Source organism: Cariama cristata, unplaced genomic scaffold (assembly GCF_000690535.1).
Source record: "Cariama cristata isolate BGI_N322 unplaced genomic scaffold, ASM69053v1 scaffold14759, whole genome shotgun sequence".
Taxonomy (NCBI): Eukaryota; Metazoa; Chordata; class Aves; order Cariamiformes; family Cariamidae; genus Cariama; species Cariama cristata.
The window spans coordinates 10,848-25,355 of NW_009635350.1; the positions used below are offsets into that span (position 1 = coordinate 10,848).

Here is a 14,508-nt window from a genome sequence, read left to right on the forward strand (position 1 = left end):
CATTTGGAGACCCCTGCTATTAGCTAGGGATAGGAGCTGTTTTTTCAGTTTTTTCCTCCTACACCAAGCTAAAAATACAACACAGTTAACTTGTCATTTGATCACAGTAAATGCTTTGCTGAAAGAAAATTACTTCAGGTGTCTGTTGCCAGAATTTGACCTGGGCAAGTCTCTGCAGAAGCCCTGTCCAGGTTGAACACAGCTCACTGGATGCAGCCTTATTTGCATGTCCTAGCCTTATCTTCCTAACCATCAAAGCAGAACATGGTTACAGCACTAGCTTGGCACAGATTGCTGCTGCTGCCAGCCCAGGACTTCCCACCTCACTGCTGCTCAGGCTGATGAACTGGATTCTGCACATGGTGTAAATCCAGAGTAATACTGACCTTGGAGGAATTACTCTGGATTTGCACTTAAGCAGGTGATGTCAGATCTGGGTTGGTACCTGCTGTAATTGAAAAGCAAGAGCTCCCATAGGTTTCTTTGCCACCTACTGGGACGTGCAAAGCCCTGGGGTGCCAGAACACCAAAGCTGATGACATGGCTTTGCCAGTCCCCTGGGAAACATAGGATGCCAGATGAGCTTTATGAGGTAGGCAGCCCCACGCTGGATGGAGATGCTGGGGAGAGTCTTCTTCCCTGGAGCATGCACTGTCAGTGGGAGCTCCAGCAAAGACCTGGAGCCATCCCTCACTTGAGACTGTGTTGGGTCTCTCGGTGCCTCCGTAGATCCACCTTGCGCTGGAAGCCCTTGGCACAGAGCTCACAGCTGAAGGGCTTGAAGCCAGTGTGCTTGCGGCTGTGAGTGATGAGGTTGGAGCTCTGGCTGAAGGCTTTGCCACATACCTGGCATTTGTGGGGCTTCTCCCCTGCAGGGCAGAGACAATGGTTATAAACACTTAACAGATGAGAGAAGGGAGGTAGAAATGCCCTTTAGCAGACTCAGACCTGATGGGCTATGCTTTGGCATCAGAGTGGTGCCAGCCCAGCTGTCCTGCTAGTGTGTCTGCACTCTGATCCAGCACCAGAGGGTGAGAAGAACCAGAGGCAGTCCTTTCCAGCTGTGTGACCCATGCCCTGTCTGCATCCAGGGCTGGGTACAACCATGACGTGCACCAGAGGCTGGTCAATAACCACCTCCTTGTCACACAGAGGAGGACGTGCATCTCAGTGATGCTTAGACCTTCTGCTGTCTTACTGCACAGGGAAGAATGACTTCCCTGTGCCTCTGGATGCTTATCCCCAGTCCAATATCTCTGTGTTTGGGGATTATGTATGTATATCAACACGATGGACTCTAATTTGCATTTGCTTATTGGGAATATTTTGTTTCTCACCAGTGTGGATGTAAGTGTGTTTCTTCATATCTGACTTCTGGTGGAAGCGCTTGCCACAGTATTGGCAGGGATAGGGCCGTGTGTCTGAATGGATCAGCAGATGAGTGGAGAGGGTGGAGGAACGTTTGAATGTCTTCCCACACATCTTGCACTCAAAACTTCTTTCCTGTTAGGGAGAGAAAATCATGGGATGTCTGTGGCTTCAAGACAGGTGACAGAGCTTGAAGAGCATTAAGAGTGTTGAGAATAGTAGATTTGATAAGCAAATCTTCTGGCTCCTGGACTGATATGCTAGGTGCAGTACAAAGAGAATGTGGGGAGGGTTACTTATGAAAATGGATTACATCTTGTGATCCAAATTCCCGCACCTTTTAGGAGGAGGCGAACCAGTAGCAATGAACCTTCCCTCCCATCCAAGGAATTCTTAAGGGCAGTCTGAGATTTGTGAGACCAAGATCTATGGTCCTCCAAGCTCCTATCGTTGTCATTGGGTGCTACAGAAAAGCCATCATGTTTGTAACCTAGGAAATGTCACTTCCTTTATAATGGAGTAAGCAACAGCTAAGATCGAAGCACTCGTGAGCTCTGGAGAGCTGGTTCTCTGGAAACATGCTGCCCACCTGGGAGTGAATATTGGTGTGCTGCTCCAGGCTTACAGCGTGTCCAAAGGTTTTGCCACATACTTCACAAGCAAAGGGACGGGTCCCACTATGAGACCTTCGGACATGGACCTCGAGTCCATGGGGAGTGGAGAATACCTGCAAAACAAAATGCCAGTGACTTTTTTTTGACGTGAGGTGGCTATGTCTCCACCTCTGTTTTAACTTCCTTCTCTTTATTTGATTCTTCCCTCTTGGTGGCCATGTGAACTGCATCATTCCTAGCGCCCTTGTCCCCTAGTAAGGAGTACAAGTAGGTAACCCGTTTCGAGCTGCATGCATTGCACTTTGGTGTAACCCAGTGAAACATTGATGTATGCAATGAAAATCACTCTAGGCCATCCCCATCCCTGAGGTTCTGCCACAGTTCTGCCACAAACCTTGTTGCACTTGACGCAGTGGTAGGTCTCCATGTCTGAGGAGTAATGCATGCTGTAATCTAGAGGGGGCTCAGCACTTGGCAGGAGGTGGCTTCCGTACAGGCTGACGGGGTGATCCAATAGGGCTGACTGCATGGTGGAAGACATCTGTCGGTAGCTGTATGGCAAATGGAAAGCATCCCAAGAAAAGCTGGTTTTGTAGAAAGCAGGGGTGCTTGTCGTGTTAGTGCAGTCTTTGATCTGCAGACCTGGGATGGCCATCTCTGCGTTTACAAAAGAGAGGGAGAAGTGAGTGTCATGCCATTGCCTGCAGCTGCGCACCAGTAAAAAAGTTCCCCAGGTACCATTCCCCCATTTAATGACTTGCCCGACCTTGGGAGTTGAGTTGGTAACTCCTCCTTTGATTCAAAGCCTGACCCCCATATAAAGTTCCTATTATGACTTTGATTTCAATCTGAGGAAATCTTACAGGAGAGGAGATGCTAAGGGAATATTAACCCCCCTACTAGCCCTGCTTCATCTGATGTTTGAACAAGTATCATGTGGACACCTCCCTTGACCCATATAGCGCAGAGCTGCATTAGTCCTTGAGACTTGCAGGCTCACTCATTGGGAATCATAGTGTCATCCTTCAGGGAGATGCTAATCTATTCCGGAATCGTAAAGGGAAATACCGAATGCTTTTGATGAGCTCTGCCTGGGACAAGTTTGACCACTGATGTCAAAATAAGAGCTGCCGTTTACTGAAAATCTGGACCCAGTTGTAGGGGCTCCATAAGCCAGCTCAGCCCTGACCTCTTTTGCAATTGTGGTCTTGGGTAGCAGACCTTGAGCTGAAGGGCCTGGCAGCATCCTGCTCAGGTACTGGACAGGGACACTTTCTTCTTTCAGTTCAGAAGGGTTCTTTTCTTGTTTTGGAACCACGCATTCTACGTCCTGTTTCTTGATGTCCTCTGGTGTCTTGTCTCCTATGGCTGTAATCACACAGTAGTGTCACAGTTAGTTTATTCTAGCTGTTAAATGAAGAGTTTATTAAGGTGGGTTTGCTACTTACATATGAACTCATGCTTGGATACGTGAGCCCATGCTCAATTCCCTGAATAAGTGCAGAGTAGTGCAATCAGCATGGCAATCAAGGTCTGTCCATTGCTGACAAAGGGAAATGCCAAGCAGGATGTGATAGGCAAGGTAGAGTGGGGCAGGAAGAAATGATAAGACACTTGATACCCTATATAGTTAGAGAAAATTAACCCTAGAAGGCCACATGTCTGAAAGAATAATTTCCCCGTTTAAAACCATTTTCATTTGTGTGGGTAACTAACAATCACTAACTTATTAACCTCCCCACCCCTCTCCTAAGAGAGTTTGGTATTGTTAACCTGAGTTTATGGGCAGACAAGTAGGGAAGCAGAGAGGGGAGGTAACTGCTTACGCAGTTGCAAAGGTGACCACAGAGCCTCATCTCTTCCTGCCCACACTCCCATTTCTCCATGCTTGTCCCAGTCCTTAAAGAGACCAACCAGCACTTGTTAGAAGTAGACTTTATAGTAAGAATCTAACAAGGACAGAGGTCCAATGCATGTGCCTCCTTCCTGCTGGAGATGGGACTGGGCTGCTGAAGGACAGTATTCATCTGTTGTCCAAACCCTCTTGTGTGCCGGAGAAAGACACAACAAATGGCCAAAGGATGATGGCAGGAACTGAAATTAAAATGTCACCTCCTTTCTCTTTTATCAAAATTATGATAGGGCTGGACTCTAATTTGACAGCCAGGGCTAGAACAAAGGGTAAGTTGATCCTAAATTTGAATAAAAAAAATTTGAATGGTGCCTGAAGGAAGAAGATAATTGCCCTGGCCCTGCCACTGCCTGGATGGCTGTGGGAGAGCAAGAACAGCAGCAGAGGGAGGACAGCAGGCAAAGGTGGCAGCAGCGTTGGTTGGTGTTAATAGAGTATATAGCAGTTGGCCCTTCACCTGTGAGTGTGTAGGACTCCTTTCACAGTCAGCGTTAGGGTATCACTAGTATTTTCTCACTCTAGCTGTAACCTTCCTTGCAAATCATCAGGAGGAGGTGGTAACACACTGAGGTAGAGAAGATGTAGGTCCAGAGAGAATGTGGGCAGTGAACACAGCAAGCTGGAGATCGACGTGGCAGAGTTGTCAGTTTATAGAAGACTGACAACCAAGTGCAAGCTCTTTTCCCCACTGTTATTTGCTTGAAGTTGGCCGTCTTTCCTAAACACAACCAACTCCACACAGCAATCTTATACCTCAAATCTCCCCAGCAACCCAGCAGGAAACGAGATCTAAATTTGGGTTCCGTGGGACAGTGTGGATTTGGTCTAGAGAAAGAGGGCACACAGCAGGGGATCAGTTTGTCCTTAGACTGACATCCCCGTGTGGAAGCCCTTAGTTGCTATTTAGCTCATTCGTCCTACTCCCTTACCTTGCCTAATCAATTATTGATTTGCCTCGGTGTATTCTTACAAGGCCAGTGGACAGATTGACTCACCAGTGAAGGGAGAGGTTATTGGATCCCACGTGAGTATAGGCAGGTCATCTTCCACAAAGCGGTGTTGATGATAGGTATGAGCCTTTTTGCTCTTCACCAAAAAGGAACGTGGCATTTTCCATTCACTGCCTGGGCAGAAACACAGAAAAACGGCAAGTAAATCTCTGATTTGGCAGGTAATTTCTCATTGTTGCCCCAGCACATCAGCTCTGTATGCAGCAGTGATGAGAATGAAAACTCTTCCACTAGGGAGACAGAGTTTATCTCAAAGGTCCCTCCACCCAGCTGAAGAGCAGAGAATTGTTGCGTGGCTTTAGGTGTGTGATGAATCTCAACTCTGGGGAAAACACGTAGCTGTAGAGGGGGCTAAGTGAAAAAACTTACGGCAAGATAGTCTTTGCCACTGAACGTAGAGATGGGATTGCAGGTTACAGTATACTCCGTAAAAATTGCACTTCACAATCTACCCCTCGGTTGAGGCAAAGGACTACTGCTATCATTATATTGTAGGTGGAGAAACAGAGGCATGCTTAAACTGAGCGCCGTGTTACAGACCAAAACTGCATCTGTGGCAAAGATACTTTAGAAGCCAGGATCTCTTTCTTGTGGCTCTCTGCTCTGGCTGCAGGACACAGTGCATCTCTGACCTTACCCTCCCTGAGAGGACACAGTGAGGACTGTGGGTTGGAGATCGCCCCTTTGAGAAAGGGTCTCTCTTAGTGTTTGTACCATGCCTGGAAGAGCGCGGTCCCAAGCCGTGACATGGGCTCCTCTGTGAAATTGCTACACAAATAATAATAGAAATAACATCAATAATAGGAGAGACACAGCGGAAAATTCCCGCAGCTATGATGTGTGGTGGGTTTCCTTCTTGTTGGCCGTAGCTTGAGTATTTTGTATTTCGGCTGACAAACAACAGGCAAGCAGAGGCAGAGCAGAAGTGGTGGGTGAGAGAGGTTACCTTTTGGATCTGACTCAGATATCACAGACTGTTGAAATGACGGGTTAGGAACAAACATAAAATGCTGAATTTAATCATACCAAATTCTCTTGCAATGCATCTGTTATCTTTACTACCCAGAACCCAGCCCGCCCTGTGCCTGCTCCCCATGGCTAGTAACTGTTCTCATGTAGGCACTATGACAACAGGCTCGATGCTGTGTATGGCAATATCAGCTGGCGCCTTATTTGCATACATATTTGCATTTTCCCTTGTAGTTGTTCAGGATAGTAGCACCAAAAGCAAACCCTGCTATATTTCATATGAAAAATCAGCAGTAATTCTGGCCTGGCTCTCTGTTGATGGGAAAGTACATTATTAAGTTTTGTTTTTTCCTGAGAGCAGTTGAAGTCTAGCCTACTTATCTACTAAAAAAAAAAAAAACCAAAAAAACACCAAACAAGTTTGCTCCTGCTAAGTAGGAATGACCTGAAACGTCTGTGTAAGGACAGAGCACTGTGGGTTCCTGGAATCCCAAAGAGCCAAGGATGGAAAAGGTCTTCTCCCTAGGATTCAGAAGTGCCCGCACTACCCTGACATGCCAAATATAATTACATAGCCCAGTGGTGTTTAGTTTAAAGGTCCAAGGGCCACGTTTATAGTGGTGCCTACGGTTGCAGGTACATGTGCTGTGGAATTCACCCAGCGAGGTCTGCTGTGGGCGGGTGGACTGCCAAGCCCACTGTTGTCGGTGGGAGTGAGGTGCTCCCCAGCCCAGCTGCCTTTGGAAATGCAATTATAGCTATCTTTTTAAATCTGGTCCAGGATTCCCACTGTTTCTTCTATGACTTCAGTGATAACTCTTGGTGTCTTTAGCCATTTTTTCTTCTGAAATGACTCACCTGTTTTTCTTCATCTTTTTCCAAGAAATTTGCATGTCACTTGAGATGAATAAGAGAAAAGAGAGGCCAAGAGTAGATTTCTTAATTTTAGAAAGAGGACAAAACAGTACAGAGAATGAACCATAAGTACGCTCTTGAGGGAAGGGACGCTGAAGTACTTTGCTGTATTTGCTTTCCTGTAACTGTCTAATGAGGTTCCCTCTAAGTACTGTAAAGTGTACCTCTGGCGAATGGTTGCAGGCACAGAAATACCTCCAGGCTGGTACAAACACAGGAGTGTTCTGCAATGGGTATAACCCTTTTAGCAGCATGCTCTGCTTAGCCTGTGCACCTCGCATCCCAGCAGAAGTGCTTAGCTCGGAGGGTCTCGCTGCTCTTGGTCAGTCCCAGGTGGGGTACCTGCGCATGGAGATGCACTCTGCTATACAGACGTGCCCCAAGTTAAAAGTCCTGCCACAAACCCTTTATACATGGAATTTCCACTCGTGTCAAAGGGATTTTCCCGTGGTGGGGCAGGACTGTGTCCACAATGGAGGGTATTCATACCAGCAAGCTTTAGACATCAGATTTCTCTGCCTGAATTAACCAGTTAATTTCCCTGGGCTTCCTACACGGTGGAGGGAGAGGCTCCGGCAGCAGGTAACTGGGAATGCAGGGTGAAAGCCTGCACCCAGCAGTGCCTGCTGGAAGGGTCTCTCTCCCTGCCCACTGGCGAGAGGACCCTATGCCGTTAGCCAGACGGCTTAGCCAGGTAAATTAGAGGACTGGAGATGGGTGGCATAAGCAATCTTGCCGTTTGCAGTGTTTCATGGTAGTACCCATACGCTAAGTACACGAAGGCACTAAGTACAGCCCCTCTTTTCTGATGGCGGTTGAAAGTGGATGCACATGAATCAATGGGATTTTTCTGGATGTGTTTGCCCCAGCATATGTAAAAGCCAAATTTGGTCCAGTATCTTGACTGCTGATAAGGGCCTCGACTGAGCACAACGACCTTTAAGGCACTACTGAACGTTACGAAAGGAAGCTACCTTCCCCCACCCCATTTGACAGAGAAAAGAGGAACTGGGAGCCCAAAGCGTAGTTAATTACAACTGCATTGGACTGTCTTTGTGATTCACACAACCGGGTTAGAGGAAAGCTAGAAGCACAGATTGTGAGAGAAAAAATACTACCTCTCCTTGAAACCCAAGATTATCAGTAGCAAGTGATCAGCTCCTACTACTGGCTAACTATATTTCACAGGGAAAGTAGTGCTACGGACAACAGACCCTGCTACATATTAAAGTCACTGTAGCTTCCGACAGAAGTTAAATTCAACCTTTTGGTAAAAATTAAACTTTATTTTTATGGACTCTGTTCTTGCCAGCCCCTGTGGCAGCAGTTTCTACCTTGACTGGCAAGTGCACAAGGGAGTTCATCACTTGGGCAGGAGCACCTAGCCAAAATGGAAGTGTTGTGGCATTTTTTTTTTAATTCAATACAGGATATAACATCGGTAGCCAGCTAGAATTCAAATTTCTATTTGTTTGCCATTCATGTAGCTGTACAATAATGTTGTAGTAATCTGCCCTGAGGAAATGTTCCTTCATCCTCAGTGATGCTCTCTGGTGATTTTTGCAGAGTATCACATGTAAAAATGTAATGTAATACTGGAATACTGGAGATTGTGCAAGAACCAAACTAAAAGGGGCGCTTTTTTTTTGGGGGGGGGGTGGACGGGGCACGGTTCTGACTTCAGGATCCTAATTTTGTTTGATCTTATGTTCCTCATGAAGCCCTAACTCCCACTTCACTGCATGGCAGCTCACAGTACCCAAAAATACAGGATGGGGCCCTTTGATCTAATTTAGAAGAAATTCATATTCTCACTGAGTTAGATTACGGAGCTGTTCTCTCCGGCTCCTTCAGTGAGACGATTCATAACACGAAACACTGTATTTGGGAACAGGTGTTGGCAGGATTGTGCCACACTGAATCAGGAACGCAATTTGCAGCGTAAGTTCTATTCTAAAGCTGACACCTCTAAATTCAAGTAATCCTGTTTTCAAATTTACAAAGTGAGTTGTAGAGATGAAACCCTTTTCCCACTACACTCAGCAGAAATACTTCATTTTAACTTGCAATGATATATGTCTTCATACAATTTGATGAGTGTACAAAGTTTTAGGCTAAAAGAGGCTTATTTCCTTCCCATTGCTTAATTTATTAAAAATCTTAATATTGTTTTTTTCTGTTCTTTCTGGCAAAGGTGAAGCTTCCAAAAATAAAGAATAGTTTGTCTTTCAGAAGACTACATTTTTGAAGAAAAAAGCACAAAACGGAACACGACCTGTGTCTGAAATTTTTAAGAGGCCAAATAAAATAAGAGGCTTTATGGACTCCTGACCCTTTAAATATAAAGTCATACTCAAAAAGAATTTCGGTTCTTTACAACAAAATTAACCATGTCTTCACTGGTCCACCCTTGCAAAATGGATAGTACTTGGGACAAGTTAATTTGAATGTGACATTTTTAGTGGAAATATGAGCAGAACATTTTTAATCCCTGTGGTAAGACTGGGCAAATGGGCGCTATGGCAGGGGTAGCAAATTATGGTGGAAATTTTGCCCAAGAAGTGGAATGGAAATGCTTGTACGTCTATTGTATCTACAAAAAAATGTTTAAAATATAATTGCAGCATTTGTTCTTTAGCAACCTCGCTTAGCTCCCAGTGATGTCGGGAATGCCACTGGCTTTAGCAAACTTTGCCTTAGACTTTCATGGATAAATAGACCTATATAGTGCAATCTAACAAATTCTATATCCCCTTAACGTATAGATGCATTCACTGTGTGAACTTGCAAATCATGTGCTTTCCTACTTAATGTACTGAATCAATCTGGTGATAGATGAGAAGCATCTATAAATAGCTAATTCCATATGCTAAAAGTTGTTACAATAATCAGCCTATACTTAGAAAGGATGGAAAAATAATAAAATAAAAGATAGATTTGAAGCAAAAATCCTAAACAGGAGAGACTGAATTCTCAGCTAGCAAAATGGGCACAGATTAATCGATGTCAGCAGAGGTGTGCTGCTTTCTGAATTTAAAGGTCTGGCCCCGTAAAAGAGCAATTAAAAGGAAAAATATAGCATGTCCTCTCCTCAATGCTCAAGTACAAAAGTCTACATCTAGAAAAAATCCTGCTTCATAGAGCTTGCTGGGATGCAGGTATCTGAGACCATTGTCACATCATTTATATTTTGTTCTACTATTATCATTTTCCCATGTGAGAATGAAGTAAGCATATGGTATATAATTTTAAAAGGTTTGACTTATTTGAATTAAGTGAACCATTATCATAAAGAAATCCTCAGGACAAGTGACTTACACAGTGGAATATGTTACATATTTGCAAACACACGCAAAGGAGAAGAAAAAGCTTAGAAAAATATCAGAGAAATGAGAAAAACAATGAAATTAAAAGTGTTTAAAAGAATAAATCAATCACCTGTTTGGGGGACTTTGCTTTACTGGATTCGCCTTGAAATCTCCCCAGACAAGCGAGACGTTGTCTTCTCTCTGGACTCCTCTTCCACTTTTTCACTTAGTCGCAGTCTGCTGAAATAGATACTTCTCCTTTTTTCTCTCTCTGTTTTTTTGCCCCTGTTCCCCTCCCTGATTTTTCAATCAGATTATTTGTGTCAAAATCTGGCGGTGAAGAAACAGCCAATAGAGAAGCACGGCCCAGAAAGTATTTGCTTATCAAAACTTTCCAGGACTTTGAAAACTTGAAGAGAATTCACGATGCCCAGCTCGAAACCCTAGGGGCAGCACCCTTCACTTTCTGGGGCAGCTTCGCCTTCTGCAGGAGTACTCCTCTGTCATATTGACAAAGAGCATGACACGGTGAAACCAAGCAGACATTTGTTATTTTGCCTTTTCTTTAAAAAAAAAAAAAAAAAAGAAATAATAGCTCTTAAGAAACCTGTATTTTTACACACATTCATCCACGCATCATATCTTTCACAAACAGACCTACCATCTGTCTCACATACACACACTCACATACTTCAGTCTCATAAACAAAACCATCTAGCACATATGCACAAAATTATTTTACTCCGGAATGAATCTTTTATCTCTCCAATTTCCAAGGAAAAAGGAATAAATACTTGCACAGTAATAACTGAAAAAGATGTGTGTTAATCAGCCTTCATTTTCCTAGGCATATGTGTGTGCAATCCATACATATTTTAGGCATTGGTCTATCTATATACAGCTGTATATAGGATATAAATATAGATTTAAGAAAGCTCATTAAGCCAGCTCATTAACAACCATCTTTGCAAAAAGCTCTTCAAGAGCAATAATAAGAATTTGCACTTCTATCACTTGCTTTCAAAAAAGGTTTGAAAATGGGTTTGCAAATGTGAAATAATTGACTGCCAACCCCCCCTGTATCGGCAGGGTGGAAGGGGGGAGAATGAAGCAGAGTGACTTTGCTCAGATCACCTGGTCGTTCTCTAGCAGAGGCGGGAACAGGAGCTGGAGAGCAGTGATTTTCTTTTCAGAATCCTTGGGCATGACTCTTATTTGGGGACAAACAAGGAGAGCTGATCTCCTTCACTGCTTGGCAGGATTGGGGAGGAAGTAATTCCTTGATTTCACCTACTCTCTGATTATCACAGTCTTCCTGACTGTGGAAGTGCGCAGTGGCATGAGCTCTACGTGCCCTCGGTTATCCCCTCCTGCACTTACAGCACACTCTGTGCATGGCTGGAACTGGGACAGCATCGATGCTTTCCAAGAAGTTCAGAATGTACATGCAGCTGTTGAGTGCTAAGTACCAGGACATCACCATCAGAGAAATGCCTTTATAGCATGGAGTTTTTCTGCTCCCTGTGAGCTTTCAAATGCATTTCACTCTTTTCTACCATCTGTTGCATTAAACCAGGACTCAGTTGGGAACCTTTTCCTACTGCAGCTCAGGGTGGTGAATGCACCAGGACGCAATAACCTTTCTTCTGCCCTGCAACAGGGTCGGCGGTAGGCTGGTGATTCCCCGGAGGAGCAGATCTGTTCCAGAGACACTTCAGATTCATAGCGGAGGTATTCTGCATCCCGCCGTGGCAGGCAGTGGTGCCAAGCGTGCTGGCCCTAGCATTCTCTGCCAGGACAGCCACAAGTCACAGCTCTTGTCATCGCGCCCTGTCACTGCCCCGTAGCACCGGACAGGCTGTGCAATGGGTTTTGATGCAACTCGGAGATAGGAGTGTAGATTTCACCCACATTGAGAAAGATTCAGATTTTGATCTTAACCCATCTGTCATTTACGGAACATAATTAATTCTTGTTGTTTATAGAAGCAAACAATCCCTTTTCCCTCTCCCTCCTCCCCTCCTTATTTGTCTAGCTGGGTTTTGCATGAAAGAAACGTTCCCAAGGCATTGTGCTAGCAAGCTGATTTGCATCCTCTTAAACACAGGCATTTGAAGGATTACATTTCCCGCTACAAAAACAAGCATTGTAACAGAAAACCAAAATGTATATTGCAGCTTCAGGGTTTCACATGAAGACAGTTACAGGAATTAAACAAAACAGGAAAATGACAAGCTGCTGAAAGGACTGAGATGTTATTTTATGAAACATTGGAGCAGGCTTCTGCCAGCACCCCTGAGCACAGACTTCCCGTTGACACAAAGCACAAATGGCTGCAGAATGTGGCTCTTAAACTAGAAACAGTAAAAGCAAATCAGCCACAAAAAAAACCCCAACAACAAACCTAGTTGTGCAAAAAATCTATTAGCATGTTCAGTAAAACCTCACAGGCTAGCTGGTTTCAGAGGTGCTCCAAAGAGCACTGCGCACAGGCCTTTGGAGAAGGAGGAAGACTACATCTCCTACTGTCAGTAACCTATGTGTAGAGCAGCTGCAAACAAAACATCTGTATCAGCTGTTCTGCTTCGCCAAGTAGCCATCATCTCGCAAAGCCCAGATATAATTGCATACAAACTGATCCCTGAGATAATGGGCACAGATACTCTCTTTTATATATATTACTATGATCACCACCCTAGAATGCCTGGAAAGAGATGGGGACACTGCTGTGTCTGGTTCAGCCCTCATCCACCCCTTCTCCCTTTCTTTTATTCAGGAGTTCCTACAGAGCAAACAGTTGCAGGATGGGAGTGCAGTCAGCTATTGCCTTTGCTGCATTCTTACGCTTGTTGCATTCTTACTCTTCCCTAGATTTCTGTTTATGGCTTCTGTTAAACTTATCCCCTCTCCTCTCCATTGAAATCACTATCAAAAGGCTATTTATACAAGCTGAATTAAAAAAACAGGGTGCTGGCGATGCATTTTGGGCTAGAAAGACCTTTGAGCTGACCCCGTGTGGTCATTCTTATTTTATGTTCTTCCTGTTGATATAATTTTCCCTGTTCTCTCTTGTTCTTTCAGGGTCAGCAAAGAACGGAGAGCCGCAGAGGGCTGATCTGGGCTCGCATAGGCTTGTCCTGGCTCTGACCCACACGGGCCATGGTGGATGTACAGCAACTTCTGCTTGCATCCGAGGACTATTTAATTTTGTGTATTGCCGAGAGTTCTTACTACATGTCATACGCTCCAGTGCATCCTAAGTAGACAGATTATTAAACATGTAACTCAGTAATAATAAACAGGTTAATTATAACACATCATGTCCATTCTAACGCAGTCGTTTTCCCTTTCAAATCTAGCAGCAAACCCCTCCTGTAGCATCCATGTTTTTTTTGTCAATTTGAATGTTACAGCAATTAAGTCACAGTAAAATAACACAACTAATTGCTTCCAGCTCTTTTCTGAAGCTCATCCTAATTTCCACTCTTTTCTGCGGCAGATTAAATAAACACGTCTTCTGCACAGCAGGAAAAAAATATCATCACTCAGTCCAGACTGTAATAAATATTAATCGCCATGCACGAGGCAGGACTAGATTAAAAACAAGCTGGCTCCAAGCAACTCCCTCTCGTCCAGAAGCAGGATGACCTATTGCAGGTGCAGCATGAAGGAACTATCTTGGCCCTGCAGGGATGAGAGCTGTGAAACACCACAACTAATGCCGCAGAAGTTAAAAATCAACCAATACTTCTCAGATGGGGTTCTAATCTGCTTTTATTTTCTTACACCTAGTTTCTACCTTGCAAATTTAACGTCCATGATTCCTACTGGCATCTGAGGACAGCTCATACAGATTGAAGAGTTAGACCAGCAGCTTGCCAAGCATCCTCGGCGCATCCCCACCGAGCCAGCCCTCCTTGGGAGAATGAGAAATGCTGAGACCCCATCGGTCTGGGGATTGAAACATCCCACTGAAAAACGGTAGGGTGTGGCATACCAACCCAAGGCCGGAGAACCTCCCCTGAGGTAATTCCCATTCTGCTTTCCTACTCGGCATTTTCCACGGGGAAAAATAATCTTTATCTAGAAGGATGGATGAAATGTTTCACTGCTGCATTTCTGCAAGAAAAATCCTTGTCCATAGTTTGGATGAAGTGTCCAGGGGCCCAAAAAAGAAAGAATGAAATGAACTTTGCATATTCATCAAGTCGAAAGCAATCCAATTCAGGGTGCCTGGCCCTGGAGTTTCTTCCTAGACTTCTGCAGCACGGTACACAAGGCTGTCTCATTAACATTACTCCACACACACACACACACACACACAAGGACTTCTGAGACCTTTTTATTCCCTTTCCGTACATTACAAACGATTTCAGGCAGGAGTCTGGAACCAGGTTCACAGCGCGGCTCAC

The 14,508-nt window shown here is 44.6% G+C and overlaps 1 protein-coding gene across 1 annotated transcript; it reads right to left on the reverse strand.

The window, feature by feature from the left end:
• Positions 1 to 206: 206 nt before the first annotated feature.
• GFI1B (growth factor independent 1B transcription repressor) lies at positions 207 to 10,280 on the reverse strand. Its single transcript, XM_009707516.1, has 7 exons — positions 10,227 to 10,280; positions 4,890 to 5,018; positions 3,204 to 3,350; positions 2,377 to 2,639; positions 1,958 to 2,095; positions 1,338 to 1,503; positions 207 to 869 (listed from the first exon to the last, which is right to left on the reverse strand). The coding sequence occupies exons 2-7, from the start codon at positions 5,002 to 5,004 to the stop codon at positions 691 to 693; spliced, it is 1,008 nt and encodes a 335-aa protein (XP_009705818.1). The 5' UTR covers positions 5,005 to 5,018; positions 10,227 to 10,280; the 3' UTR covers positions 207 to 690.
• Between the last annotated feature and the right edge of the window lie 4,228 nt (positions 10,281 to 14,508).

What these genes read in the sequence shown, in the direction of transcription:
- GFI1B (XM_009707516.1), bottom strand. Translation starts at nt 5,004, where the DNA reads ATGCCACGTTCCTTTTTGGTGAAGAGCAAAAAGGCTCATACCTATCAT. An exon ending in AATAACCTCTCCCTTCACTG is followed by an intron (nt 3,351 to 4,889) that starts GTGAGTCAATCT and finishes GTGTGATTACAG; the next exon opens with CCATAGGAGACAAGACACCA. An exon ending in GCCAGGCCCTTCAGCTCAAG is followed by an intron (nt 2,640 to 3,203) that starts GTCTGCTACCCA and finishes TTGTAAACGCAG; the next exon opens with AGATGGCCATCCCAGGTCTG.